The sequence below is a fragment of the Sinocyclocheilus rhinocerous genome, unplaced genomic scaffold, assembly GCF_001515625.1.
Source record: "Sinocyclocheilus rhinocerous isolate Xijiao unplaced genomic scaffold, SAMN03320098_v1.1 scaffold1405, whole genome shotgun sequence".
NCBI classification, from domain to species: Eukaryota; Metazoa; Chordata; class Actinopteri; order Cypriniformes; family Cyprinidae; genus Sinocyclocheilus; species Sinocyclocheilus rhinocerous.
In genome coordinates, this window is record NW_015645543.1 from 709,697 (window position 1) to 735,719 (window position 26,023).

The 26,023-nt window shown below is 36.3% G+C and overlaps 1 protein-coding gene across 2 annotated transcripts in view; it reads left to right on the top strand.

Annotated features, from left to right (window-relative positions):
* Positions 1 to 2,145: 2,145 nt before the first annotated feature.
* tnksa (tankyrase, TRF1-interacting ankyrin-related ADP-ribose polymerase a) overlaps positions 2,146 to 26,023 on the top strand; it is a 102,491-nt gene continuing 78,613 nt past the window's right edge. Inside the window, exons 1-3 of one of the 2 annotated variants that reach the window (XM_016510219.1) lie at positions 2,146 to 2,684; positions 5,661 to 5,885; positions 13,526 to 13,621. In XM_016510219.1, the coding sequence (XP_016365705.1) occupies positions 2,240 to 2,684; positions 5,661 to 5,885; positions 13,526 to 13,621 (766 nt within the window). In that variant the 5' untranslated portion in view covers positions 2,146 to 2,239. The remainder of the gene's footprint in view (positions 2,685 to 5,660; positions 5,886 to 13,525; positions 13,622 to 26,023) is intronic. The other variant, XM_016510218.1, reaches the window with a different exon arrangement.

Below are 26,023 nucleotides of genomic sequence, written 5' to 3' on the forward strand. Positions count from 1 at the left end.
CAAAATTGTTCATCATATAGGAGTCAGAATTATACTCAGTGTCAATGTGGAGACATTGGGACACTGTGGTATACCTCATCCTACTGCTGCCACAACTGATGCACAGATAGTGTGGAAAATCCATCGATAATTCCAGATACAGTAACACTGTAGGGCCAAAAAACAGCCATAGTCAGTAGAAAAGGAGAAGCTGTTTTAGGCGCATGGGTTGTGAAATAGTGAACTAAAACAGACTGTAGAGAAGGTTAACAGGAGAACAGCTGTTCAGGCTTGTTCATTCCGAATCAATAGGACAACTGTACATAAAGGTGACAAGAAGAGGTCAAATGGAGGTCATGCTGCTGCATTGTGCAATATGTTTGATCATTTATGAATAAAACAAAAGGTCCATAAATACACAAAGTCTAAAAGAAAATATATTTGTGTAGGTGTTGTATTTATTTGTGATTATGCACTCTAATATCTTTATTTCTTTCAGACAAAAACATATGCGACAATAATTTGAAGTATTGTGCTTGGAAAAGTATTTTCAGACATGTTTACAGCACTGGACGCTTATGACAGCTGGTATGACACCCATGCAGAAAGGCACATCAGTACTTGTACAGGGGCTACATGGGTTCATTTGTGAACCTCTGTGATTGACAGAGCAGTGATGACAGAAATGGAGCAGCTGTAGAACTTCCAGGGTACATTCAATCCTGTGTATATTTAAAACAATTTTACATTTTCCCCCCAAGACATTATCAGCATAACAAATTAAGGGAAAGGATTAACTGGAAAACCTTGTGTCCGAAATAGTATATTCTCTGTGGCACTTTTTTGAATAATTACTTCACTGCTGTTAAAAGCATGTTCTACGAATGTGTAGTATGAATGCAGTTTGGATATACTACATTCGTCATGTTGACCTATATTATATGGCCTACAGTACCAGCATAAGTTTAGTCGATCCTCTCCCATGGCCTTCTTGGATAGTAAAGTGTCTATTGGATGTGCACTTCAGAATCTCACCGGTAGTAGTAGGTCATTGCCTACTGTTTTATGAATACTGTGAATTTGGGCATCACATAATGTTTTTTTTTTTTTTTTTTTTTTTTTCTTGTTTACTCAGACAGTCCCTTGTATTTTACACTTTAGAACTTTTGAACATGAGGAGAAAATCAAATAACTTTGTAAACAGTAACGTTGGACTGTCGGTGTGATAAGAGTTCTGTGATTCTCACGCAAACATTGTCATTATGTAACAGGAATCAAACAAACAGAACCTTAGATACTTAAGCATAGGTTCATTCTGGGTAAGTGTTTCAGCTTTGGCAACCAAATATTTCCAAACAGCTGAATAAAAGAACTCTGACCTCAGAAGGTCATCACTTTCACTAGCTTAATATCTAGCAACAGTTAAAACAGACTGTTACAGAGGAGCAATCTGCTGTTTTGTTTTGTCAATATTGGATCAGTGATGGTTGAGTTGCCCAATGAGGATCAAGGAAATGAGTAGCAAAGTTTTTTTTTTCATAAACAGCTGCTTATACATCCAAGACAAACTTTGGATTTGATGTTGTAAACAAAAGTATGTTGATCTGTTAAAAAACAAAGTTTACGTGCTTGTTGAATCATACAACTATTGAATTCAGTTTGTGAATCACAGATCTTATTTTACTCATATATTGAAAGACGCTCTATATGCACTGATGATCCCTGCTGGAAAAAAAAACAGACTAAGTAAGATGGTTTTCTGGTTTTAGCTGCTCTGCTTGGTAAGACAACTGGTTTAAAGGTTTTTTTAGTCACCTTTTAACAAGGCAGGCATTGGAAGACCAGCAAACCATCTTAGACTAGTTTAAATGCTTTTTTTCTCTTTAGCAGGAATAAACCATCGACAATAATAGCAGGAATGTTTTATTTTGAGTTCTGTTGACTAACATTTAGGTAGGCTAGATTTACTTACATAACACTTAACAGAGATTTATTTGTCGTTTTATATTCAGAACAATATATTTCTGCCTGTTTATTTGTCTTTTTGTTTAATTTCATTTATTAGTTTATTTATTTGATGATACCAAGCCTCCCCTGATTTTAGCTGGCGGAAACTGTGGTTACCATGGTGTTAAGACACAGATAGCAAAAAAATATTATTTGTCCGTTTTGGTCATTTGCAAGCGGAAGTTTTACCCTGACACTTCCCGGAAGTTCTCCCCGACTGTTTTCGCTGCCAGAGGGGGATTTGAGTGCGAAAATGGCGACGTCTCGTCGCACTTCCCAGCAGCAACAACAACAAAACTTATCCTCCCCACTAAGACCCGACCCCAGTCCCCTCACTCCTCCAGAGTCCCCCACAGACACCTGCGGCTCTGCGGCTGGCGAGAGGCCGGAAAGCATCGGGGATCCGGAGATCGCTGCTGAAGTCCCCGCTCCGCTCCTCAGCACCAGCAGCAGCAGCTCCAGCTCGAGCAGCGCTAGCTCGTCTACCACCGGCGGGGGCAGTAGTGCGGGCTCCACTCCCGACTCCGGTAGTGCCAGTCCTGGAGGCAGCGTCTGCGGGACGAGTGGGGCTTTCAGAGAACTGTTTGAGGCCTGCAGGAATGGGGACGTGTCTCGGGTGAAGAGGCTGGTGGATTCGGTCAATGTAAACGCACAGGACATGGCCGGGCGCAAGTCCACCCCGCTTCACTTCGCTGCAGGTAAATACAAATATACGTTATATGTTTGCGATCAATCTAGACCTGGAAAGCATCCAGGTAACTGTTAGACGGTTTAGGTCGCTAAATAAACAGTAAGATGGGGCTCAAGAGGGGTTTAAAGGAAACGGGGACAAGGGGAATAAAGTAGAGTGTGGCCAACAGGACAATCATGCAACATCTAGGTTAGTAGAAAGTTAACCACTCCGCGAGCTATATTGGTCTGCTCGTGTTTGTTTTCGTTTGATGCGTTACCGAAAGTGAATAAAGTTCGACATACAGACTGAATGAACCGCAGTGCACCGGGAGATGATCGATAAAAGTAATAAACATTCTATTAAAGTTGCACTTTGTCCTCGAATGTTCAAAATTAGTGTTTAAGTTACTTTGTTTCGCGTAATTTTACGATAAACTGAAACCGGACCATCGCATGATACTTGTGATCCTCCACAGCTGTCAAAACACTTAATACACAACATTAATGTAGTAAATGTCGTGTTTGGTGCTGAAGAAAAATTCTTACATGGTTATAAATATATATGCATCTAATCGTCACAATATTATATCCAGTGTTGGGAAGGTTACTTTGGAAATAGGTTACAGATTACAAGTTACCCTATTTAAAATGTAATAAGTAGTGTAACTATTTCATTTACTTTATTAATGTAACTGATTACTTTTTGATTACTTTTCTAAATTTGATAAAGCAGGCAGGGTTAACCTAACAGTAGTACTCAACACTGACAACTGTCAGACTTCTAAAATCCTTCTTGACTTAAATAAATATTATAATAATTTAATTTTGAAGCGCAGCCACCACAAAATCAGACTTTAGCACCTCTTTTTACTTTGAGATTGTTCTGCGGTTAAATACAGATTTAAAATCACAAGATATAGTTTAATAGCTATGATACTGTTTTTGAAAACAAATCTTTGCATAGACAGGAAACACTGGCATCTAACAATGCTTTGGAAAAAACTATTAATCTTAAAAAATAAAGCATATACATAAACCCAAATAGAAAATAAAACGGTTATCAAATAAGCATGTGTCCTATTCTGTGTTCTAAATTCCTGAAACATTAATGTCTCATATTTTAAAGCAGCCAATGCAATTTGGGAAAGAAAGCAATCAAATCTGTATGTGTGAAAATATTCAGATGTAACCCTCTTTGTAATCGTTAACATTTTCATAAGCAACTGTAATTTAAAGGGTTAGTTCACCCCAAAATGAAAATTCTGTCATCAATTACTCACCCTCATGTCGTTCCAAACCCGTAAGACCTTTGTTCATCTTCGGAACATGAATTAAGATATTTTTGATGGAATCTGAGAGCTGTCTGACCCTGCATAGACAGCAACACAACTGTAATGTTCCCAGGTCCAGAAACGTAGTAAGGACATCGGTAAAACAGTCCATGTGACATCAGTGGCTCAACTTCAGTTTTGCGAAGCTACGGGAATACTTTTTGAGCGCAAAGAAAACAAAAATAACATAATTTATTTAACAATTCTTCTCCCCCGTGTTACGTCTTCCGTCATTTTGGAGAGTACCCAGAGTGTAATCGAAGTAATCAGGGTTGTTTACGTTCAGGGGAGAAAGCGCGCATGAACGTAATCTGCGTAATCAGCGTTGTTTACATTCGAGGGGAAAAGCACGCGCTTGAACATAATCGGTGTAATCAGCATTGTTTACGCTTGGGGGAAAGCGTGCGTATGCATTGTGATTAGGGTTGGGTACCGAACTCGGTACTTTTAAGGGTACCGACCATTGTGATACTCTCTAAAATGGCGGAAGACGTAACTCGTGGGAGAAGAATTGTTGAAAAAATTGTTATTTTTGTTTTCTTTGCGCTCAAAAAGTATTCTCGTAGCTTCGCAAAACTGAAGTTGAGCCACTGATGTCACATGGACTGTTTTACCGATGTCCTTACTATGTTTCTGGACCTGGGAACATTACAGTTGTGTTGCTGTCTATGCAGGGTCTTGAGAGCTCTCACATTTCATCAAAAATATCTTAATTTGTGTTCTGAAGATCAACGAAGGTCTTACGGGTTTGGAACGACATGAGGGTGAGTAATTAATGACAGAATTTTCATTTTTGGGTGAACTATCCCTTTAATTAAATTTTTTCTCAGTAACTGTAACTGATTACAGTTACATTTATTTTGTAATTAAATGACGTAATTCCATTACATGTAACTATTTACTCCCCAAAACTGATTATAACAACATTATTTAGTGTTTCCGCAGTCATAGTAAAACTGGAACGATAAAGGGGGTTTAAAACGACATTTTCCAAATTAATGAATGTTAACATTTCTATATCTATATCTTCGTTTTATGCTCAACTAGAAATTGCTCTTTGTAAATGCATTCACTACAAAATGTTGTTGATTTGAGTTCATGTGTGGTTATTTAGGGGCCGTTTTAAAACAAATAAAGGAGCCATTTGATATGTCCCACCCTAGCTTCCTGTTGCAGTAGGAAATATGTCCACACAGAAAGGAAAACTGCACTTGCCAAGACATTTCATGGAGGGATCCAGTTACACCAGGACATAAATAGTGTTATTTCTGAAACCTATTTTCCTTTAAATGTGCACAAATACATTTCTTCTTGGGATAAGCTTGTTATTGAAGGGAATTTGCATTTTTAAGATGCTTATAATGCATGTGTTATATCAATAAAGTTATTGAATGATCCTTGTACACACATATTAATCGTCATTGAGCTCTTTTGTGGGAAACCGGTTTATTTCCTTCCTCTTCCTATCCAGTAGTATTCTCAGTCTGTAACCTAAACAAACCAAAAATAAAGTACTTTTCTGTTGAAACAGGTTCTCATATCATGATTAAAATCATAGATAAGATTTGACAGTCAATGGAAAGAACGGCAGCACAAGTGTAGAATGATTTTCTTGCTAGAAATGGCTAAAATGTACATTGTAAACTTGATTAACTGATTTTTGCCTTACAGGTTTTGGAAGAAAAGATGTGGTGGAACATCTCTTGCAGACGGGGGCAAATGTGCATACACGAGACGATGGGGGATTGATCCCGCTGCACAACGCCTGTTCCTTCGGTCACGCCGAGGTGGTCAGCTTGTTGCTTTGTCAAGGAGCCGATCCCAATGCCAGAGACAACTGGAATTACACTCCGCTCCATGAAGCCGCCATCAAGGGCAAAATTGACGTATGCATCGGTAAGTTCCTCTTCTTCTGTCTCTTCTACAATGATGTATATCATCTGAAAAGTTGGCTTGTGCAACCTCAAACGTGTGTCTCGAGTTGCAAGTGTTGGTTTGGATTCGGATGGGGAGCGTGTCAGCTTTGTAGATTGAGGAGACGAATGGTACAATCTCACCTTAGTGAATTCTGAAGATGTATGACTTTAATTTTTCCTGTGTTTTGCCTGAGGAACAGTTCTCAATAAGGGTTAATCATGTGGCATTCTTCTTGATTAGCCGCGGTGACTGACGCTATTACACAGCGCTCAGCCATTAATCAGATCTTTACTGCTTGGTATTCATGAGAAATTTAACATTGCATCTGAGGGGTGAAGAGGGCCAATAATGTGGCGATGGAATGTCGTTCAACATTTCAGTCCTCTGTTTCATGCATCACAATGCACAGATCATGAAATAATCTGCTTGATGTGCTTCCCACTCTGTGTTTTACGTAATTAGGCTGCAGATTTGTGGCCGAGTTTGTTTCTAAAGTGAAAAGTGTGTTTTGAATTGCGATTGTATGTTTTTTTTTTTTTTTTTTTTAGTTATCTGAATTTGCTCAAAAAGTAGTCTACTGCTCATGGCAATCTTATCCAGAGTGCCACTTGCTAAATTTTTAGCATAATCCAATTAAATGGGGGGGGAAATTCCAATTTAAAAACTTTGAGATAAGAATTATCTGCACAGTCTAAGGGAGAATTCAGAGGCCTGAGGACATGCGTGTAATTTCACATCTCTCAATCTGAAAAGATTGAAGTAGATGTTCTCTGGCTTTTATCTTTGCACTTGTTCATCAGAAAAATAATTTTGGAGAGCTTTAGACAGGCTGAGTCATTCCATGTACAAGTAGACCTCACTTTTTTAAACATCAGTCTAGAGTAGCTCATGCTGGAAATAAAACTTTTGTCCTTGAGATATTTCTGATTCACTATTGATCACAACGTAAGATAGGCCTTAGAGGGAAGTTAGTTGAAGTTGTAGATGTATGCTGATGCAGGTACAGCAGTTGGTTTGTTTTTTGTTGTTGTCCATTGCTTTAACGTGTATTAGGCAACCTCTGTTCTAGGGCTGGACGATATGGCCAAAATTTATATCACGATATATTTCTTAATTTCGGTCGATACGATATAATTCCGATATCGATATGAACACTATTAAAAAAAGCCTCGTAAAAACTGCCAAGAACGCCCACAACAGATGTCTGTGCATACAAACTTATGAAAAATGAATTTGCACACCCGCGACGTGTTTTAATTTTGAAATGTGCAGCGCTCATGTTTATTCAACGAAGTCAAACACCAAAATAAATCAATGTATGGTAATGTATATCGAAATATCGGAAATGTGTTTAAAAATCATATCACCGTTATTGAAAAAAATTATATCGCGTAACTTGCATAAAGTTTAATAGGTATACAAACTGGAAATAAGTAAACATGTATAATATATAACCAAATAAATAAGAAACGTAGGACGTTTATTAGCAAAACGAGTAAGAAAGCTTGGAGGCACACCTTGATGTCAAATAAAATAAATAAATGACACAAAGTTTAAATAAAGTAAAAATCAGCAAACAATGTGGAACCAATTAAATAAGAAACAAATGTTTAAAAAAAAAACTTCCAAAGTCAAAAGTCAACAGGCTTTTCTAAATCCAAAATATTGCCAAACTAAATCATCCGCGATCGTCTTGTCTGTCTCACTCACTCACTCTTCTTGTCAGTCAGCTCGACTCACTCTTCTCACTGGAGAAATGAAATCTGATCTGTGATGCGACTGTCGTTCGGCACGCTGCATTGAGCAGCCGCGTTCAGTTTTTAATTGTAGTGTCTGTTCTTTTACTGAACTAAATGATTTTTATTACTATTATTAAATACATATAAAATAATTTTTTTTCCTGTGATGCAAAGCTGAATTTTCAGCAGCCATTATTCCAGTCTTCAGTGTCACATGATCCTTTAAAAATCATTCTAATATGCTGATTTGCTGCTCAAGAAACATTTCAATTCAGTATTTAACATGTATAGTCTTGATTGATTTAATGCATCCTTTCAAAATAAACATTTCCCAAACTTGCAAGCAGTATATATTTAAACAAGTACAGTTGCAGTACCTTAAATTATGCCAGTTTTTTTATTTTTCCAAATCCAAAAGCATGGCTAACTACTAGTTGACAAAGATAATAACCAATAAACTAGTGCTGGGCAGTATGACCAAAAATTTATATCAAGGTATTTTTCTGAATTATACTGGTTTCACGACACCTGTATTCGGTATGAACCATTATACCGCCCAGCACTACAATAAACGGCTCTATGCTATTTTTTCCCATTAGAAGCTTTTCCCCCTCTTATCTTCATCCTTTCGACACCCAACAAGTGTTGTCACCTTTGCCCTTTGTTCATAATGAATAAATAATTAGCATCCCCTCTGCTAATTAGGATTGCTGCTGGTCTCCACTCATAATTTTTTGTGCCCATCTGCCCAAAGCTGCAGGAGGGCAGTTTGAAATTAGAGGTCATGCGGTCATTCCTTGCCTCAAAGATGGATGACGATAATGGTGACAGCATGTTTTAATTTTTATTTCTACCTCTCCACCTCGCTCCTGACTTTTTTACCGGATGAACAAGTTTGATCTCCCCACATTCATAGCCTTGAGCTGTAGCCATCCACTCTTATTTTCCAATGCGGCTAACCGTTATTGCGCACGCTAGGGATAAAATGAACAATCAATAAATCGATTAATCACAAACGTCCTCAGCGCACACCTTCAATTCTGGATAATATGTGTTCATTCCCGTGTGTGTGTTTGCAAGCCCTGCGAGTCATTTCTTCCATTCCCTTCTGGGTTTATCAAATTGCTAATGATTTCACTTGGCACTAATGGCCATTTTCACCGTTGTCTAAGTATGTCAAGAAATTGAATGAATGGCAGCTTGTAGAGATGGCTGTGTCTGATATATGTGTGAATGCGAGACTCTCTGAATGCTGTTAGAACAGCAGGGATTTGTACATGGTTATGCATTAACCCAAGCACCCATGTTCTCTCTGAAGCTCTCAGTTAATAGGCCCTCTCAGCGTTCGGTCGCAATTACCTTACTCTGCTGATCGCACTCCAACCACCAATTACTGCACACACGGGCTGTTGTTTATACAGAAGGTCCTTATGACCAACTGTAGGTCTCTGCACCTGTTTTAATGCTGTCGCTTCTGTGGTTCTTTCATTTGTATTCTGAACACACATCTTTGCATGTTTATTTCAGGGTCAATGACGTATAAGATTGTACATGATAAAGAAAGGAACTAAATAAATCCATTATAATTGTACGTTCTATGAATGTACTTTGTTTTATATGGTTTTGAAAAACTTTTAGTTTTTTATCAGAACTGCATGCGTCTTGCGGAAGAACATTGTAGCCGGAGCTACTTCTCTCTGTTTATGTCTAAGATGAATCATGCAGGTACTGGGCTACTCCGCAGCGGTTCCACCAGTAACAGTCTGAAATAGTCCGAATATAAAAAATTATTATAGGTGTACCGTAGTGATTCAGGATAAGCCAAAAACACTGTTTGGAAAATGGATTCATCATGTACTCACTTATTAATGTTAATTTTGTAAATTTTGAACACAAAAAAAGTTACCGACTGCAGCTTTAAAGAAAAGTATATGTTGGCTAACTTTAAAAATGTCATTTGGTGTGATGGCCATGTAAAAAGTAATCAAATATTTTCACACGTTAAATAAAAGAGAGTATGCACATCTTAAACATTAAAAAATATAACGTTTGTTCAAGGTTTTTTACAAATATAATGAATTATTAATTCAAAAATATCAATACCTTTTTTAGGGAGTTGCACCACATGACATTTTAGTTACATTTTAAGTCATAAATTCAAAGAACCTGATATTTATGCCAAATTTACATTGCAAAGTGGCACAGAAGTGCTTTTAAAGTGCCATTTAAGGGTCTTTACACAATGTGTAATGCTGCTCAGTGGTGGCTTAAATACATTTACACATTAATTACAATGATATACTTTGATACTATGGGCTGAGGTGGGTCTTAGCAGGTGTAATTTAGTCTGGCTTGGATGCATGGAAACACTGTCTTTTACACTGAATTTTAAGCAGGCACAAAGCAGCCTTAACTGAACTATGTAAAGTTGCGTGTTTCCTTTGCAATAAGACTCTTTTCTTTATTATAATATCAGAACAGTTGTATCACACTGACATTTATGCTCCCTGAAAAGTATCAAAATAAATACACAAATTAAACCAATGCAGGGGATTTTTGAATAAGTTAATAGATCTAGACAAAAAAATTTGCATTGTTTCATTGACACTTCAGTAGCCTATGTGCAAGCATGCAGACAACGTAGATGCATCTCGTAGGGAGGGGGGCCGCCCGGAGTGCAGAGGTTACAACGATATCCCCTCGATGCCTGTCGCCTGATGGATAGGCAAGCTGTCATAAGCACGCCAACGAATTTTAATCACCCCATCGCCGTCATGCAACACTTCCAACCCTCTGTTCCCACCCACCCCACGGCAGCCCACCGCTCAAGTGCTTTCATGACACCAGTGTATGCAAATGTGGTCTCTATGGGGCCTTTAGTGCATATTAATTTGACTGAGAGGGTTGATAGTAGCTGTATCTTCCCACTTAGCTAAACTGTTTTCCCCAGCCCGTGTTTTTCCGCATCAAACCCCGAGTCCTCCCTTGATGCAGTGGTGTATTTCACACGGGTTTAATGCTTGTCAAAACTGTGTTTTTCTGATGAGAAATGGATGACCTATGAGTCACCGGCATAGCAGTAGCATCAAAATCATACTCACGCAACGCAAGATTGCTCTTTTTTTTTTTTTTAGGTACAAGCTTCTTTTCCAGGATTCACGAACACATCCGAACAAAACAGCTGTTTTTTCACAAGCTTTAAACATTTTACACTAGTGTTTTTTTTAGAACAGCTTTCTTGTAAAGCTTATGCTTTGTTGTATTAGCCGGTCCCAACATGATGGTCAACTACACTGTCATTCAAATGTTTGTCAGTATGATTTTTTTTATTTTTTTTTTATTTTGAGAGAAGTCTCTTATGCATTTATTTGATCAAAAATACAGTGAAAACAGTAATACTGTGAGATATCATTACAACATATAATAATTAAAATAACATTTTTCTATTTTTTATGTATTTTAAAATGTAATTTATTGCTGTGATGGAAAATCTGAATTTTCAGCAGCCATTACTCCAGTTTTCAGTGTCACACAATGCTTTATATGCTGATTTGCTGCATAAGAAACATTTCTTATTATTGTGAATTAGGGTTGCAAGATAAATCGCATGCGATATTTAACGCGCATCTTATCAGTAAAGCCGGTTCTGTAATCAGCGGTAAATCTCCATCACCTGCGTGCTTTCACATTGAGCAACAGAACCGGCTTTCTGACAAGATGTTCGTTAAATATTGCATGCAGTTTATCGTGCAGCCCTATTATGAATGTTGAAAACAGTTGTGCTGCTTAATATATTTGTGGATATAATGATATACAGTTATGCTCATACGTTTACACACCCCTTGCAGAATGTGCAAAATGTTAAGAATTGAAACTAAATAAGAGGGATCATGAAAATTGTGTACTGTATTCGAGTTGTGTGACGACTGGATTCGTCTGAAAGAAGAAAGTCATATACACCTAGGATGCCTTGAGGGTGAGTAATTCATGGGCTGATTTTCATTTTTGGGTGAACTAACCCTTTAAAAGATGGATTTCAAAATCATACAGTCAACCCTTAGAAAGGGTTCAAATATGCAGAAGATGCTGGAAAACCAAAGAATGTGCAGGGGCTGGAGGATTTTTCTGAAGAACAGCAGGCAGTTGAACTGCTCAGGACCAACAAGGGACTCATGAACAACTATCACAAAATATAAAAACAGCCATGGATCATCCAGGACATCTGTTATGTGAAATAGCTTATTATTATTCAGGACAGTACTAAATAAAAAATAACATGCAATTTTCATGATCCCTCTTATTTTGTTTCAATTATTAACATTTTGCACATTCTGCAAGGGGTATGTAAACTTATGAGCACAACTGTATATAATATATGTTTTTCAGGATTCTTTGATGAATAAAAAGTTCAGTAGAACAGCATTATTTATATATGTATAATTTTCAACAATTTAATGCACCCTTGCTGAATAAATAATAAAAAAAAATTCTTAAAAAGAAATCTATTTTATGTAGATTTTTCTTATTTCTGGATTTTTTTAAATGACATTTGTTATTTATTTATTTATTGCGGCAGTTCTGTAATTAACATGCAGTTCTTTAGCATCATTTTTTTCTTTAAGAGAAGATGGGCCATGATAGTTGACAAGCTGTACAACAACCAAGATGTCAGTTAGTGAGGTCCACTATTTTTATTTGTTTGTGTGTTTGTTTATTTATTTAACAATATGTAATATTATTTCATTTTTTTGCTTATATATTTAGCAGCGGCACTTTATATAGCAAAAATGAAAAATCTGTTTTCATTTACACACCGCTATGTCACCCAAACCTGTATGATTTTATTTCTTCTGTGGAACATTAAGATATTTTTAGAAATATTACTTTTTATATATTTTTTCTTTGTACAGTGGAACTCAGTTGTCGCCGAAACTGCTTAGTGTCCAACATTCTTCAAAATAGCATCATCTCATCTGTGTTTCACAGAAGAAAACTGTACAGGTTTGGAACAACATGAGGGTGATGTAAATGATGACAGAAATGTCATTTTTGGGTGAACTCTTTAAGAAAACAAATTCAATCTCTTTAAGATAACGGGTGTGGAATGCAAAGATGAGCATTGTTAAAAGAAATGCCTCCATGAACATTGAATTTTTCCCTGCACAAATAAATTGAAAATTGCGTCCAGGTGAACCCAAAATCAACCTAACTATGCAAGTCTTCCAGAAGACAAATAAGTCAACTAGTTGATTTTGAAACCATGTTGTTTTGCACGTCACTAGTCCCAAGCTCCTGGATGTTCCCAATGATTTTTAAAAGAATTCCTCTCTGATGAACTGTAGTGAGCGAGAGATGTGTGAAAGTGTTACTGTGGAGGGTAGTGAAATAGACAGGGTGGGTAGAGGGAGGGGACGAGTACGTTAGCTTGTGTACATGCGTACGTTGTTGTACAGAGAGAGAGAGAGAGGGGAGGACTGGAGACAGTTGATAGACGCTGCTCGCTCTAGGTGCTCTGTGTTACTTGGGTCTCAGTAGCAGAGCGCCAGCAAGCGGCTCTCTCCATCTCTCTTCCTTTCTCTCAGGGGGCCGTGGAGAGGATCGGAAGACATGCTTTGATATTCCACTCTCGTACCCGAGTTCCCGTCACATGCCCGGAGTCGGACTCTCTCTCAGTAACATGGGCTTTTTCCCCCCGCCTCTCTGCAGTGTGTGTTTTTCCATGCGGGCTGTTTTCGCTGCTGCTCCTGGTGCTCTGGTGCGCGATGTGTGTTTATGTCTGCACCATGCCGAGGCAAGCGCTCCCAGTCAGTAGCGCGAACGGCCCCAGCAGCAGCCTCTGCTTGCCTGAGTTACGATACTGCTTGTGTTTCCCCTGCACAGTTCTGCTCCAGCACGGCGCCGATCCCAACATCCGCAACACCGATGGCAAGTCTGCCCTGGACCTGGCTGACCCGTCCGCTAAAGCTGTTCTTACCGGTGAGTGCTGCAACCTCGTCTTCTCCTTTTTCTTTCTTTCTTTTTTTCATCAGTGTTATTGTCTTTGATCGTCTGCAGTTTGTTCCTGTCTGATACTACATCTGCACAGCTTTGAAATGGAGCAGCGTTGTTATGCATCTGTATCTCCACGTTAGGTGTGTTTGTGTAAAGTGAGACTGTTGTTGTCCTTGAGCGCTTCTCTGCCTGTGTGCTCTCTCCGTAGTAGGGATGGGTGACTATATTGAATATCCAGGGTTTATTTGTGATGTTTTTAAAATAAAGATACGTTGTGAGGACTTTAATGCACTGTGTTGTTAACTGTTTATTAATAGTTTTGCGAGTAGTAGAGCATAGTGTGAATAAGCTTCATTTGCGAAACATTGTTAGAGTCATGTATGATTAATTTCTGTGTTGTGACTTGATTCATCAATTTGTTGACGTTTGTCTATGTGTATTTGGAAAAATTATTTGTTGATAATTATGGCTGTTTATTAGTGATTGGCAGATGTATTTTCTAGGTCATATTTGGCAATTTTAAGATTATCACATCATCTAACAACAGTGTTCACTTGGACGGCTTTTAGAATCTCCCCAATTTGTTCATAATTTTTAAAAAATGTTTTTTACATAAAAAAACATGTTTTTTATTTTATTTTTTATTTTGAGTAAAATATTGTGTAAAACTATTTTTCTTTTCATTTCAGCAAATTTGTGCACTCTCTCATTAATTGGATTATATATTTTGTCATTATATTGGCTGTTTCCCACCCTGTTTTTTAGATATTCATATCAGCATTAGCATAAAAAAAAGTCATATCTGGGGTTTTTTTTGTAATAAAGGAATGTTCTTGTTTTCTAATGAAAAACAGTGTGGAACGCATAGTGTGAATTATTTTATTGTTTTGTTTATCAGTTTAAACATTGAAATTATTTGGCTGTTTGGTTGAAATTATGGTTCACTCAAATTTCACCACTTTTAAAATGTATATATTTAAAAAAAAAAAAATAGATTTTTGTATTTTAAATGGATATTTTGCTATTACACAATGTTTTTTTTAAACATCACTTTTACACATAAATATTGAATTAGCCTACCACGACTTAGTAAAATCTCCACTGGTCGACACATTTGATAAAATATAGTCACGCCACTTAGCCCTGCACTTTGTATTGTTTGGGGGCAGAGATTCATGTATAATCAGGCTGTACTGATATATTACATGGTCCTCTTAGACACATTCTGATTGTGATTACAGTTAGTTGCATCATTTCCTGTTTGGTAAATACATCAGTTACACGAGGGATGTAGAAAGCATTTCGTCAGCGGAGTAATTCTCCAAACTGACAATACGTTTTGCTGCCAACAAGTATTATAGTTGTAAAACTTCACTCTTCAGCTCTCTCAGAAACACTCAGGTGAACCACAGCAGCAGTGATGCGTTATAAAACGTTCTGTTTCTGAAATCAATATAATCTTTATTGAAAGACATTATACATTGATACAACAGCTGGCCGCATAACAATGTTCTTCATTTCTCACATCATGTATTCAGAAAATAATTCTGTAATTAAATATACATCAGATCTCAGAATCAAAAGAATCAGAAGGTTTATTCAAGTGGTACTATTGAAGGTTCTTTATTGGCCTCTGTGGTTCTAAGAAAAACCTTTAACAGCTGTGGAACCTTTCCATTGCTCCAAAAATTATTTGGAGAACCCAAAATATTGTTCTACACTCTTAAAAATAAAGGTTCTTTGTTAACCTTTGTGGTTCCATGAAGAACCTTTAACATCCATGGAACCTTTCCATTGCACAAAAGGTTCTTTATAGTGGAAAAATGTTCTTTAGAGTATTACAATTTTCTTTATGTTAAGATTTTATATATATTTTTTTTTTTTGGAAAGCCAAAAATGATGGTTCCAGGGCATAGCTGCGAAAGCCCCCTTTTGGAACATTAATTTTGGAACATTTCAAGGAGTGTGCTTGTTATAGAATCACTCAAAATGCCATGCAACTGAGGCATGCATTAGAAATTATATGTAAATTATGAGATCTGCCATGAAAATCAGTTTTTCGATCCACTTCTCAGTCTAACAAATCAGAAATAAGGTGATAAGGTATAAATGGCAGCTCCTGGTGTGAGTGACAGAGGTGATGTGTTTGGTTTTGTGTGTATAAATAGAGCAGGAGGCAGAGCTCCAGTCTCTCGAGTATTTCAGATAATTGTTATAGATCCGCTTTTCCTGCCCAGCTACCTGACCCTGCCTGTCGAGTCTCCCATCATCTGTCTAGAAATATTGAAGAGCGGTATTCATTTAATTCTTAATCATGGTTGGCTAGCTATACACAACGTCCAGCTTTTTCATTTTTTACCAACCTAACCCCTAATTACTAACTGAAATATTAACTTAGAAGCTGAGCAATGTGGACCGAGTTATTCACATTTTTGTTTATTTGCTCGAGGTGAATTCCTGCTAATTTGAATGTTGCTTGCACAAATTACATTGCGAATTAGCCGCTTTGCATCACGGTTGCCAAAAGGCGAGACGTGAGAGGTCTAATGCCGTCCAACCATCTGTAAGCGTAGCTACTTTTTCTTCAAACAGCTTCAGAATAAACCTCCAGGTCATCAAGTCTGTCTTGTTGTTACAGCTTAATGATTGCGCATATTAACTTGTCTGGGTCATTTCAGCTGTACGATTGGTTATTTATTGCACGTTTCAAAAGAGTGCGGTGCTGTGAAGCTGCTTATTGGCTGCTTAATTTGTTCGAACATCCTGTTTGGTTTTGTTGTTGGATGGAGGCTTTCCAATAAACGGTCTGTTGAGTGTAATTTAAAAATAGAGTTTGTACGATTAAGCCAAGTGTTTTCGTTGTCTATCGCAAGGAGTTTTGAAAACCAGCACAAATTGTAGCTACTAACAATTTATTTTGAACATCTCTTGTGTGTATTTAGGCTATATCAGTTATGGGAGACGCTTAAACGGTGGCAACGTTTTTGCGCGGTCACCAGAGGGCTGCTTTGTAAACATTAGAGTTCTGATTTTTGTTATTTATGAGGAAAGGGATCATTTGGTGTAAACATGTCTCTGCTATAGTCTTGTGTTGTGGGTCTGGGTAATGATGAGGCAGCCCTGAAAAAAACACTTTAAAAAAACTGTAATAACAAAATCATTCCCATCCTGCTGCATGGGTATTGAAATATCGTCTTATTCTTCAGATTTTACGAGTATAATTGATGAATAAATTACTAAGTCATTTAAAAAGAGAATGCCTAATCATTACTTGCTGTGGTGTTCAACAACACAAAAGTTTAAAGTCAGATTAGAGTTTTTTTTAATGAAAAATATATGCTTTTATTCAGCAAAGACACATTAAATTGATCAAGAGTGAGTTTTATAAAGACTTTAATATCCAATAAATTCTGTTCTTTTTAACTTTCGTTAACTCTTTAGATTAGGGAATATTTACTTTTAGTTTTCCCTCAATAAACTCCTAATTTGCTGCTTATTTATACTAAATAAGGTGGTTATTTGTAATTGTTAAGTTTACGTATGGGGTAGAGTTAGTGGTTCTAAAATATGATCATGCAGAACAAGGCATTAACATGTGTTATAAGTCCTAATAAACAGCCAATATGCTACTAATACGCATGCTAATGAGCAACTAGTTAATAGTGTATAGTGTTCTCTAATCTAAAGTGTTAACTGGAAAAATATCATTGCCATCACAGAAACAATAAAAAAAACAGAAAACATTTATTTTAATAATTTTTCACAATATTACAATATTCTTTTTACAGTTTTTTGTTTTTTAAATCAAATCAATGCATTTATCTTAATATAATACATGGAAGATTATTTCCTTAAGGACCAAAAAGCTAGATTTTCTCAGCAAAACCTAATATGGCATTCATTAGGGCTGTTTCAATGATTATATAATGCTTAACAGATTATTAGCTAATGTTCATTCATATAGTAAGGAAAGTCATTAGTATTCATTGCTTCATATGTTGTCTTCACGGATCCCTGGTTGAAAACGCTGCCTTTCAGAGAACACCAGAGTAGACAGACAGTTTGATTCATGCCTATATTTGACACATAAATAGCACCCATGTGAAGCCAGCGCCTCTATGGAATGACAGATTTTGAGGGACCTTGAGCTTGACTTTGATCATGTGGTAATGCCTCTGCCATCATATGATGTCCTTACAAGACAAAATGTTCCTTTAAGTTGCATTAGGCACACTTGCACTGTAGCTTTTTGTGAAATGATTAATTACTACAGTAGTACTGCACACGGCGTTCCACACTGATTCATTTTGTGTTTCTGCAAGTATCTGTTTTCATTTATTTAAAGGCTAATGTTTTTATATGAATCATGAGCCATTTTATTCTCGCTATAACACTGATAGTTCAGGTAGGGAAGCTGTTAGCTCAATTGTGTATGCGAATGTGTAATTTTATAATGTATTTGTGAACCACACACTTTAGCTGGGGGTTTTAAGAGCGTCTGCGATTTTCTGTGGGCTAGTCTAAAACCAAAAAAAAAAAAAAAAAAGTGAAAGAATTGCACAAAAAGTGCCAGTGCAGAACAGCAAATATTTCTGGCAGAACACTATCATCTTAAGTGCTGTTAAATGTATGTCCTGTATAGGGAAATTGCCCGCATTCTCCACCATATTTATTCAAACGGCTTCCAGATAGAAGAGTTTAAAGAGAATTTAAATGTGATCTTTATGATTAATAATGTGGCACTTCGAACACGAGACATGGAAAGGGGAAATGTGAGACTTGATGGAAAAATTTAGACCTGGTTAAGGCTTGTTAAGTGTCAATTTCATATGTAGTTTTATTTTCCAAATTATGAAGCATGAGATTGCAGCTCTTAACTAAATCAGTTTTGTTTTGCCATTCTCAAACGTCAAAGTTCACCTCATCCCTGGTAATGTATTGTAATCAGATGGGAGTACATTTCTCTATTGTTACAGGCTTGATGAATCCAATTTGCTCAGCGTGTTCGTTTTCCAGAGATTAGTTCATAACACTTCAGAACGGAACAATCAAATAGCCGCTGGCGTATCATCCTCTTGCCATGTTAAACAGAACGCTGTTCATTTAGATTTGCTTGATTGACTTTCAAGAGGTGCTATTCATTAAACCCGCTTCCCATGATAAAAACAAAGTTATTTTGAATCAATACAAGTTCAATTTGACAGACAAACAAAAAACCTTCTCCTTAAAGAGCGAATCCCACGGTGAGGCATCTGAACGATGACTCTGACATTTATGTGTGTAATGGAAAGATGTTTGAAGTGCGAGTGCCCTCCAGCACAAAAACAGTGCAAGAAAGCAGAGTACATGTTCTTATGAGATATAGACCTGAATCGGTAAGCTAGTGGACTGCTGCATGGCTTCAAAAAGAGCCCTTTTAACTTTTATTTCTCGCATGCTTTCAGAACGTCTTTCCCAGGGACTAGAACCTCTGCGCTTTTATATTGCTCACTATTGTGGGTTCTTTATTCTTTTTTTCCGTGTGTGTTCCTTTCCATCTAAAACTGGATTTATGTTGGTCATATTACTCTGAGAAATATAGAGTCTAAAATGGAAAATGTCAAGGGGAATACAAAGTCACTGAGGGCCTCGGATGGTGTTTTCTGAGTGAAGCAGTGCTGGAACTTGGGGGAAAAAAAGTATAGATAGAAGTGTGGCATTTCCATAAATGGTCAATTATTTAGCTGAATTTTGTTTATCATATTTTTCTTCTCTGGAACAACTATTAATGTTTTTTTTTTTTTCCACCAGTGAAGTGACTTTACAAGCCTCACAGTGCTTTGAATATCCATTTAGACTTTCATCATACCAAATAGAAAAAGAATGAAAAATATTTTGCCTTTGAAATGTTCTGCAGAATTACATTCATGGTCTGCTTTAAAAGTGAATGTTTTTCAAGTAAGTGGGAGAATATTTGTTTTATAGCAGCGCACCCATGCCCTAGACGATCTTTGAAAACCCAGCGTAAACATAACCGTAAAACCCTTGTGTGTCATTTTAAATATTTTAGGACTAAGGAAGGAGTAGATATTTGCCAACCAAACAAAGTCTTTTTACTTGTTTACTTTCTTAATCCAATAGAAAAAATAATTAATTTGATATTCTTGCCAATTTTCCCCCCAGATGAGTTTAAAGGGGTCATATGATGCGATTTCAATTTTTCCTTTCTCTTTGGAGTGTTACAAGCTCTTGGTGCATAAAGAAGATCTGTAAAGTTGCAAAGACTAAAGTCTCAAATCCAAAGAGATATTCTTTACAAAAGTTAAGAGTCAGCCACGCCTACCTAAAACGGCCAATTGCACATATTTTTCAGTCTAATTTGAATGACCGCAGAGATTTTTTTCATCACGTGTAGGTGAATATGTGGGTATGCATACATTTAAATAAATTAGCATTCTTAAGCTATGACAGATCCAACTGTTGTCTCTTTTTATTGTATCATAATGCCCAACCTGTGTTTTAAATTTATCTGTAAAAAAGCACTAGTTTTCCAGCCGTTATCATATGCAGTCTTTCTTTACAGTCTATAGGATTACACAGAATCAGTTGTGTAAAAGTAGTCAGTTTTAATCTTGCGCGGGCCGAAACTAATGCTTCTGACCTTCAGCACCAAGAAAGTGAGGTTAAATCGCATTATAGCAAGTTTAATGAAGTGCCGATAGTCCCAGATCAGTCGGGTTATTGACGCGTCTGTGGATCTGTGTTCTCCATCGGGCTGACTGCATTCTCTCTAGAATCTGGTAATTCTGACTGCTCTCCCCCTTAGGAAACTATGCAGTGCTTTATAGATTATCTCAGTTATTTAAAGATTTAGCGAGACAGTTGTTAATCATTTTCATTTGGCTTTTGCTGTTTAGTTGCATATTCATTCAAATAAATTACATCAAGGAACCATTGTTTTTGCCTAACCTTAGGTTTACTGTAGAAGCTTCAGTTCACTAAAGTGAAGTATTATATGATTGTTATTATTATTCTTATTATTATTTTGAATCCTTTCGGAATATAGTGTATAAAGTTTTTGGATGAGTAAGATTGTTTAATCGTTTTTGAAAGAAGTCTCTTATGCTCACTAAAGGCATGTTTTTAGTTGATCAAACATACAGTATAAAAAAGTAAATTTGTGAAATATAGGGCTATATTTAAAAAAAAAAAAAAATTATATTTTAATATATTTAAAAATGTAATTTATTCCTGTGATGGCAAAGCTGAATTTTCAGCGTCATTACTCCAGTCTTCAGTGTCACGTGATCCTTCAGAAATCATTTTAATATGCTGATTAGGTGCTTATGAAAAATAATCTTATTTTTATTATCAGTGTTGAAAATAGTTGAACTGTTTAATATTTTTGTGAAAACCGTGATTTTTATAAATATTTTTTCAGGGTTTTTCTAATCTTTAATGAATAGAAAGTTTGAGGGATCATAAAGGCTGCATGATATAATTACAAAATGCTGTTTAAATGATGTTGTATATCGTATCACACTGCAGTATTTGTCAACTTCCCAGAAGTATTTCATGTCAATTCCCCTCCCTGTACAACAGAGGGATAGATGCACTGTCACATAATTATCCGTCCACCTATCTCACAGCAGACAACTTGACTGCTCATTACTCAGGATCCGGAGTATGAATGCAGAACACAATAAAGCAGAAATAGGCCTAGTTCTGCACCACTGCTTTACTTTGTCTTTGAGTACCTTCTGGTTCTTTGCATGATGTCTTGACGTCCAGCCTGGTCTCCACTTGGTTTGAACTGCTGCTTGGCATCACATAAACAACCTCAGCCATTTTTACAGCTTGTCAGGACATCATCTTTGTTCCACTGCTCTGCTGATGATCACCAGGTAGGGCTGGGTGGGATGACGATGGTGCATTGCAACCACAGAAATGTCCCAACCAGTACTTTATGACCGCTCATTCAGCTGCTGTTTTTAGTCTTTTGTTTTTAACTCGAGTGTTATATAACGTGAAGCTGTTTTTGTACTGATGCCAGACTTATTATTCATTTGTTGTGAATAATCGTACCTTTTGGTTTGCCTCCAAGTTCCAAAATAATCAAATTGAGATGCAGTACCAGAAATGGGCATTACCACACCATTATGTAACATATAATACATTTTTTGGGTTGAATTTCCAGCAGAATAACTATATTGTGTTTGTTTGCTGTTTTGGTCATGCCGCCCAATCTTACCACCAGGTTAGTTAGAAAGTACAGACATGAAATGTGTGAGAAGATCGGGTATTTCTTTGCTTTTTGAGAGAGAGCAGAACAAATTCCTTTGTTTATTTTTTCACCGATGTGCTTTCAACTCCATCTAGCTCTCTTCAATTTCGGTTCTAAAATCCAAGATAAATTCTGTTTGATTGGTTTTTCTTTTAGATATTTCCAGGCTTGCTTTTTTATGCTTTGAATTTTAGGGCTCCTCTTTCACCTGAGTTTGCTATCATATTATTATGAACATATTTTTCCCAAAGTGAATTGAAAATTTCTCTGGCTGTTTTAAGAGCCCTATGATATGTTGCAACATAAAAAATTTGTAGTGCAAACATCTTGAAAAGCTCTCAGCACCAGAGTAAAGAGGGGTTGTTTGCTTAATCTATTCAGAATAATATCCTGCCTCTCCCCCGCCAGGATTTAAGCAGGAAAATAAAACTGGCTGAAGTTTTATTTATAAGATTTACTTTTTCATTGCAGGCAGGCAGTCTCTTCCGAGTCAATTAGATCTAGCAATTGATCCATAGCTTGTGCCCTGCTGGGTGGGTCAGATAATACCTTTTATCCTCTGCGTATGTCTGCCGCAAATACCTTTCAGGTTGTGTTTGGTTATATTAAGAATTGTAAATCGTGAACCTCTAGGCCAAGTTGTAACCTTTGACCTGTGTGGAGCACAGAATCTGAAGTTCACAACACTTTTAGTGTTTGAATGGTAGTTCATTTCATAGTTCACCCAAAAATGAACTTTCTGTCATCATTTACTCACTTTCAAGTTGTTTAAAATCTGAATGAGTTTCTTGAAGAATATTTTGAAGGTTGTTGGTAACTGATAATTGGTAACTTCCATAGTATTTTTTTCCTACTATCAAAGTTAGCGGGGACCAGCAACTGTTTGGTTACCCACATTTTTCAAAATATACAGGTTTGGAACAACATGAGAGTGATTAAATAATAACAGAATTAAAAGAATTTTGTGAACTATCCCTTTAATTACAAGTATCAGCATGATTAGTTCTATTAGTCTGCTGTCACTTTAAGACACATCTAATGTACTGGCACACAACTGTTTACTTGCACTTTAGACATAACAAACTGTGTTTATATGTAAACCTTGTGTGTTTTTGAGAGTATTAGCGCAATCAGATGTGAAAGATAACTTAGCCTAGTAATCAAACGCTGTTTGACAGGCTTTTTAGTGGTGTACGTGCTCAGAAAAAGGTATACACGCTTAGATAAAGTGCATGTCATAACAGCATGTGAATGAAATGTTTAAACGGCAAGGCTTTAAAGCACATGCAAATAATGTACTTTTGTGATTGTGAAGTGCAGTGGATTTGTTTGTTTTATTTAAAGATTTATTTGCTTTTCTGTCTTTCTTTCACTAAAAAGTTTTATTCACTACTGTCTCCTAAGAATCATTCATTCATAAATTGAACTACAAAGGTCATAGTGTAGATTCAGTTGTGACTCGTTGCCTCTGAGTATTTTAGTATGTTTCATCTGTATCGGAAAATGAATTCACCTTCACAGACTGTTGTAACTGAAAGTCATAAATATCATTGATTTCCGAAAGCAGGCAGGAACCGTTCTGAATCATTTGAAATGGTTCTGGAACCGTAGGCACTGATGACTAGACCAAGATTTGAGGGAGTTCCTTCGACCGAACCTTTTGTAACTTGGGAATTTGGTGTGTGTCTCAGACTGAGACAGCTCAAGGACCAGCGTGAGATCTTTTTTCAGCCCACTTGTGGAGCTTCAGATCAAGGGAGTCTCTGTTTATCTCTGAATAATTAATGCTCTGCTAAATTATCCACTCCTTTCTGCAGTATACAGAGCTCCCAGAAGCCCAACAACAAAGCTCCTTACATGGACTGAAATCCAAATTTATTATTTTTCTTCTACACCTTTTCCCCCATCAATGCTCTTAACACAATGCAAATACCTTGTTTTGTATGCAGCTCAACAGAATACTGCTTACAGCCACTCGCTTTCATTATACTTCGATGCTTTGTGCAAAGACCCGAACATTTAAACTATCATTGATCTGAATTTTATTCAACCCCTAGTGAGGATCTTGGCTAAAAGGAAAATTGGAATTTTATAGCTTAACGGGTAAAGCAAGGCACTGAAAACACTAAGGTTGTGGGTTCGATTCCCAGGAAGCACATTTACTAAAAGTATACTCTGAAGATGCTTTGGATAAAAGCGTCTGACACATTCATTAATGTAACGTGATAATGCATGTCGGTAGTATTTAGCATGATGTTCTGTCGATTCTCACCTACTCTGATCATGTCTGAATATACATTTATACCATTTTTTTTTTTTCCTGTAGTGTTTTACAGCTGTTAGATTTTCTTTGATAAAAAACACATTTCCTGTGGCTCTTTAGGGAAAAAAGAGGAAAACTCATTAATTTTTGCTGATGAAGCACCCAGAGGAGCTTCGATAATGGGAGTTCACATAGCCATTTTACAAAGAGGGATATCTGAGGCAACATTAATTTCAATTAATTACTTAGCTTAATGGTCAGAGCTTGCTTGTGGGCGTATAAAGCTGATCAATCCTCTTCACTGGACTCTGGGCTGTTAAAGCAGTGCAATCAAGCCCCTCTGTCTTACTGGGCCAAACTGGTGTGTAATAAGTCTCAGAGTTGCCATTTTACTATTCCTATTAAGATTTTATTATCAAGCAGGCAAAGATTTGTTCATGGTCTACCTTTATATTCTGGCAAAAGTCTGCAAGGGAACTGCAGCGACATCTTTTTTGCAAGATGTAGGAGAAGAATCGATCCACAGAACTGATCTGTGAAGCATTGTGACTCTCAGATGGGTTTGTATCAAATCTGGAAATTCATAACAAGAATTTTTTAGTAATTTAAAAATGGATTATTTACACAGCCGCCTCTGATGCTAGGTTATTATACTTACTAATTTCTGAGTGTTTATTTAACTTTGGAGACTTGTAGACCTGTGACCTTTAGACTATTAACTCTCTTTTTAAACACACTCTGAGTAGTTTGATTAATTTATCTACTATTATAGAAATCAATTTCATTTTTTACTTTTATTATTATTTTTTATAATGAATTATAATTCATTTTTTAACCCTATGTTCTTTTGAGCTTTCTCTTCATCAGAAAAAAATGTGTCTTGGTTTCCACAAACATATTGTGCAGTTTTCACAATTGATAAAAACAAGAAAGGTGTTTAAAAATTTATTTTTATTTTTATAATTGTTCACCAGTTCAGGCTCATATTAAAACCTGATCATATTAAATTGTTTTCTGAAGGACTTCAGTTTGCCATCACATGAATAAATTACATTTTAGAAATAGAAAACAGTATAAACTTTATAGATAAAAATATCATGATCATCGCCATCATGTTAATTATTTTTTATTTGTATTTAAAATGTATTAATATTCTGTTATTGCAATAATTAGAAATAATTACATTTTAAATATTTTTTGGAATAAAATGTCTTTTCAAGAGTAATTTAAATACAATTAACTAAATGCAGGTAAATAACATTTTTGCAATATTTTCATAATTTGAGAATTACAGCTTGATTGGAAATTATGCATAAAAATGTACATTTATAATTTATATTTTTATGTATAAATGCAATATTAAATTTTTTTTTGTATATTTATATTCTTGTGATTTACTTTTTTATTTATTCTGCAATTCTGGGTCTGGGACACGGCATGATATCAGTCTATACATACATAGAATTTAAATTTATGATTTGAAAAGAATTGAAAAGTAATAAAAATGAACAATGAAGGCATAGTAAAATGTTTTCAAGACTATTTTATTGTAAACTTTATATAAAATAACAGCAATCCACTCTTGAGACACAAAAATGCCCAAAGTTGAAGAAACAAATGTTTATTGGTAAGTCAGTGCAGACATATAGCATTTTAGTACAGATTTTATGCAGAACCGCCTCTCTGCTGTTGCTGGAAAAATTGACATGTCTTGAGGTGCCTAACGATTTCCACTCCTATTTTCCACATTTCAGATTTGCTTCTGTACCTGGATTTTTGCACTGCGGTCTTTTATCTTCCTCTTCTTGCAGATTCCTGCTAGATTAGCCCAATTTAGGCTTATATACGTGCAAAGTCTTAT